Below are 5,709 nucleotides of genomic sequence, written 5' to 3' on the forward strand. Positions count from 1 at the left end.
TATTTAAACTTGTCGCAAGCTTCTTTCTATGCAATCATCTTTTAATCAAAAACCTTGTTCTCTCTTAAACTTGTTTACGAGTTCTTGAGTGATCTTGTTGGTGTGTAGTATCCAGCAAACCCTAGGTGTCTAAGTTGGTGTGTCATATCCGATCTAGTCATCTAAAAGTGTCAAGGAGTCTTTCCGCAACTCTTTGAATCAACCATCAGTCCACTACCTTGAAGATCTTGAGTCTTTGCCTCGATCTTGCAAGGATCTATCCATATCATCCAGAGAATACATCCTAGGATCTTATTAAGTGGTATCAGAGCACTCTGGATAGGGAAGTTCTCGATTTCTCTTTGTTTTTATTTCAACCCTTCGACTTCTTTTGAATCCATCGATTGATCTGTGTTCATCTTTGAGTTATTTAGCTAGATCTGATCGTTTAATTACCTATTGTTGTTGTTTGATTCAAATCCTGATAGATCTAGGAAGTTTCATCATATTTGATCTTGATCTGTTTCGATTTCGTGTGATAGAAGTTATCAAGTATTGATCTTTTCAAATCGTGTTACCTTAGATCACAAGTTTTCCTTTTAATCAAAGTTGTTTCCTTTTAAAAATTTTTCTTGAACAACTTACTTGTTTTGATTGTTTCTTTGTCTCAGGTACCAATGGGGAACGAGTCAGAAGAGGAAGCAGAACTTGTAAGGAAGAGTAGACTTCTAAGGGTGGAGATGACCGAGCAGTTACAACAAACTCTAATCACTACTGTGGCTGATATGATCAAGACTAGCATCACGGGTCTTCGTGATGAGATAAGACAAGAGCTAAGACAAGCTACTGGTCAGGGCCATAGTAATGAGTCAAGGAGAGAAAGAAGAGGTCAGAGTCCACAGAATCATCCTGAACCAAGGAGAGACCGTAGAGAACATGCTGGATCACAAGAGACTGACAACTACTATGAGCGCAGCCGATCTGAACATAGTGGTTCTTCTTCTTCTAGAGTGAGTAGAAGGCAGAGGCGTGATCATGAAGTTAGGGGACTTAAGAAAGAAGAGCTTGGTGGAGTTAAGCTCAAAATACCTCCTTTTCATGGCAAGGTTGATCCGGATGCCTACTTGGAGTGGGAAAAGAAGATTGAGATTGTCTTCAATTGTAAGAACTATACCAACATTCAACGAATCCAACTCGCTGCAACTGAGTTCTATGACTATGCTCTGAGCTGGTGGGATCAACTGGTTACCATGAGGCGGCTTAACCAAGAATATCCAGTGGAAACATGGAGTGAGATGAAGTCTCTTATGCGCAAGAGGTTTGTACCGAGCCACTACCACAGAGATCTTCACCAGAGACTAAGAAAACTCACTCAAGGAGCTAAGACCGTAGAGGAGTACTATCAAGATATGGAGCTGTTAATGTTGAGAGCCAGTATTTCAGAAGATAGAGAAGCTACTATGTCAAGGTTTCTTGGAGGGCTCAACCGAGAAATACAAGATAAGGTGGAGATGCAACACTATGTTGAAATAGAAGAGATGTTGCATAAAGCCATTCTAGTGGAGCAGCAGCTCAAGAGGAAGGGACATTCACGTGGAAGCTATGGGACTACTCGGTTCCAAAGTCCTAAGGAAGATAAGCCTAACTACCAGAAGGAGAGTAAACCTTATCAGAAAGATGACACCAAACCTAGCAACATCTACAGCAAGGACAAAGGAAAGACAGGAGCCTCCGGTTCCAAGACCCGAGATGTCAAGTGCTTTAAGTGTCAAGGGCGTGGGCACTATGCCAATGAGTGTACTAATAAGAAGACGATGATTCTTCTTGACACCGGGGAGTATATGTCTCAAGATGAGAAGATACATACTGATCATGAGCAGACTGAAGAAGAGTTTGAAGAAGAACCGGTCAAGGGAAGGTTGTTAGTAACAAGAAGGCTTTTGAATCTTCAAACTAAGGCAGATGAGATTGAGCAGCGTGAGAACTTGTTCTACACTAGGTGCTTGGTTCAAGGGAAGGTATGTAGTCTTATCATTGATGGAGGCAGCTGTGTCAACGTAGCTAGTGAGACTATGGTCAAGAAGTTGGGTTTGCAAGTTCAGAAGCATCCAAAACCATATAGACTGCAGTGGCTTAATGAGCAGGGTGAGATGAGGGTCTCTGATCAAGTAGTGGTACCTATAACCATAGGGAGATATGAGGATGAGATCTTATGTGATGTGATACCTATGGAAGCGAGCCATATTCTTCTCGGACGACCATGGCAATCTGATAGACAGGTGATACATGATGGCTTCACCAACAAGCACTCGTTTGAATTCAGAGGTAAGAAGACAGTGCTGGTGCCATTAACCCCTAAAGAAGTGCAAGAGGATCAACTCCATTTACAGAAAAAGAAAGAGATTGAACTCGAAACTGATCTCAACAAGCAGCATAGCTTCTATGCCAAACAGGGAGATGTCAAACGAATTCTCTACTCTCAAAACTCTATTTTGTTGCTTGTGTTTAAAGAATCTTTGCTAACCACCACTGATCATACACCGGACCATCCGAGTGAACTAGTTTCTCTTTTGCAGGAATATGCAGATGTGTTTCCAGAAGATAGTTCTAATGGTTTACCTCCAGTTCGTGGGATTGAGCATCAGATAGACTTTGTACCTGGTTCCACACTACCAAACCGACCTGCATACAGAACTAATCCAGTAGAGACTAGAGAATTGCAAAGACAAGTAGAGGAACTGATGGAGAAGGGTCATATCCGAGAGAGCATGAGTCCATGTGCAGTACCAGTGCTTCTTGTGCCTAAGAAAGATGGTAGCTGGCGCATGTGTGTTGATTGTAGAGCAATCAACAACATAACAGTGAAGTATCGACACCCTATCCCTAGACTTGATGATATGCTTGATGAATTGCATGGTTCTACCATATTTTCTAAGATAGATCTTAAGAGTGGATATCATCAAATTAGGATGAAAGAGGGAGATGAGTGGAAAACTGCATTCAAAACTAAGCATGGTTTATATGAGTGGTTAGTCATGCCTTTTGGATTAACCAACGCTCCTAGTACATTCATGAGGTTGATGAATCATGTGCTTAGATCATTCATAGGCATCTTTGTTGTAGTGTACTTTGATGATATCCTAGTCTATAGCAAGAGTCTTGATGATCATATAGAACATCTTAGGTCTGTTTTGAATGTTTTGAGGAAAGAAAAGCTTTATGCTAATCAAAAGAAGTGCACCTTTTGCACAGATAACTTGGTTTTCCTAGGCTTTATTGTGAGTGCAGATGGAGTAAAGGTTGATCCCGAGAAGATCAAAGCCATACAAGAGTGGCCAACTCCAACTACAGTGGGAGAAGTGAGGAGTTTTCATGGGCTAGCAGGTTTCTATAGGCGCTTTGTGAAGAATTTCAGCACTATAGCAGCTCCCCTGACCGAGATCATCAAAAAGGATGTAGGATTCAAGTGGGGAGAAGCACAAGAAACTTCATTCAAAATCCTTAAAGAGAAGCTTACTCACTCCCCTCTTCTTATGCTTCCTGATTTTTCTAAAACCTTTGAAATAGAATGTGATGCCTCAGGAATTTGAATTGGTGCTGTATTGATGCAGGATAAAAGACCCATAGCATACTTCAGTGAGAAGCTTGGAGGAGCAACTCTCAACTATGCAACGTATGACAAGGAGTTGTATGCTTTGGTGAGGGCCTTGCAAACGTGGCAACACTATCTGTGGCCTAAGGAGTTTGTCATCCATACGGACCATGAGTCTCTCAAATATCTTAAGGGACAGAACAAGCTAAGCAAGAGACATGCGAGATGGGTTGAGTTCATAGAAACCTTTCCTTATGTGATCAAGTACAAACAAGGTAAGGACAATATAGTGGCTGATGCACTGTCTCGGAGGTATGTTCTCTTAAACACTCTTGATGCTAAGCTACTAGGCTTTGAACAACTTAAAGAAATGTATGAAACTGATCCTGAGTTTAAAGATGCATACAAGTCGTGTGAAAAGTTTGCTGCTGGTCATTATTTTAGACAAGATGGGTTTCTCTTTTATGATAATCGTTTGTGTGTGCCTAATTGTTCTTTGAGAGATTTGTTTGTTAGGGAAGCACATGGAGGAAGTCTTATGGGACATTTTGGTATTGCCAAGACTCTTAAAGTTTTGCAGGATCATTTCTTTTGGCCTCGCATGAAGAGGGATGTGGAGAAAATCTGTGAGAGATGTGCAACCTGTAAACAAGCTAAGTCCAAGGTTCAAGCTCACGGTTTGTATACTCCTTTACCCATTCCTTATCATCCTTGGAATGACATCTCTATGGATTTTATTGTTGGATTACCTAGGACTAGAACCGGAAAGGATTCAATCTTTGTAGTTGTTGATAGGTTCTCCAAAATGGCTCACTTCATTGCTTGTCACAAAACTGATGATGCATTGCATATTGCTAATTTGTTCTTTAAAGAGATTGTGCGTTTGCATGGCATGCCTAGAACTATAGTATCTGATAGAGACACCAAGTTTCTTAGTTACTTTTGGAAGACACTTTGGTCTAAGTTAGGCACTAAACTGTTGTTCTCTACTACTTGTCACCCGCAAACTGATGGTCAAACTGAAGTAGTGAATAGAACTTTAGGAACACTCTTGCGTGCATTCATAAAGAAGAACTTGAAATCATGGGAAGACTGTTTGCCTCATTGTGAATTTGCATATAATCATGCTGTGCACTCTGCTTCTAAGTTTTCTCCTTTTGAAATTGTTTATGGGTTCAATCCCACCTCTCCTTTGGATTTATACCTTTACCTGAGTGTGAAAGGATTAGTATGGATGGCAAAAAAGCAGAGATGGTAAACAACTTCATGAGCAAGCAAGGCGCAATATTGAAGAAACCAAGCAGTATGTTAACATGCTAATAAGGGCAAACGAGAGATGATCTTTGAAGTAGGTGATCAAGTATGGTTCACCTAAGGAAGAGAGGTTTCCTAATCAAAGGAAGTCCAAGCTCATTGCCGAGAATAGATGGACCTTTTGAGGTCACAAAGAAGATCAGCAACAATGCTTACAAGCTGGATCTCCAAGGTAATGATGTGAGTAGATAATAGTTTCAATGTTACTGACTTGATCCCTTTTATTCAGATGAACCAGATTTGAGGACAAATCCTTTTCAGAGGGAGGGATGATGTGATCATGGACCAACAACTTGATAAAGATATAGAAGAGTGATCAAGGATAAGCAAGATGAGATGGAGATGCCTTGATCATTCCCAAGGTCCATGACTCGTGCAATGACAAGAGACTCATGAAGCTGTTGGAACATACTTAAGATGCTTGGAAGCAAGAAGATTGTCTTGGTCGTAGCTTGAGCAACCAGACACACTTACCACACTTCAAGCTGAACCTTCAAGCTGATCATCATCTAGGCAAGTGGCTTGTGTGTACTCTTTTTCCTTAGTTGGTTTTGTCCCACTGGGTTTTCCAACTAAGGTTTTTAATGAGGCCATGAGTTCACTTTCATTCACCTAGATGATGTATCTTTGGTGCATCTCGGATGCTTTGGACCAACCACATATCTTACCTTATGTTATCTTTAATCTATAGTTTTATTTCTTATCTTATGTGTTGCAAACTCTTTTTAAATTTTAGTCTTGGTCTTTGTTTGATTACCAAGGAGCGTGTTCCCTTTAATGATCTCGAGAACTTGAGTCTGTTCAAGTCTTCTCTCTATTTAAAC

At 40.6% G+C, this 5,709-nt stretch overlaps 1 protein-coding gene across 1 annotated transcript; it reads left to right on the top strand.

Annotated features, from left to right (window-relative positions):
• Positions 1 to 656: 656 nt before the first annotated feature.
• LOC130505799 (uncharacterized) lies at positions 657 to 2,540 on the top strand (the record flags this gene model as incomplete). The annotated part of the gene is made up of 3 exons (XM_057000407.1): positions 657 to 828; positions 931 to 1,730; positions 1,860 to 2,540. Coding segments are annotated over exons 1-3 (1,653 nt in total), but the record flags the coding sequence as incomplete, so codon positions are not given.
• Positions 2,541 to 5,709: the final 3,169 nt, after the last annotated feature.

Source organism: Raphanus sativus, unplaced genomic scaffold (genome assembly GCF_000801105.2).
Source record: "Raphanus sativus cultivar WK10039 unplaced genomic scaffold, ASM80110v3 Scaffold2589, whole genome shotgun sequence".
Classification (NCBI taxonomy): Eukaryota; Viridiplantae; Streptophyta; class Magnoliopsida; order Brassicales; family Brassicaceae; genus Raphanus; species Raphanus sativus.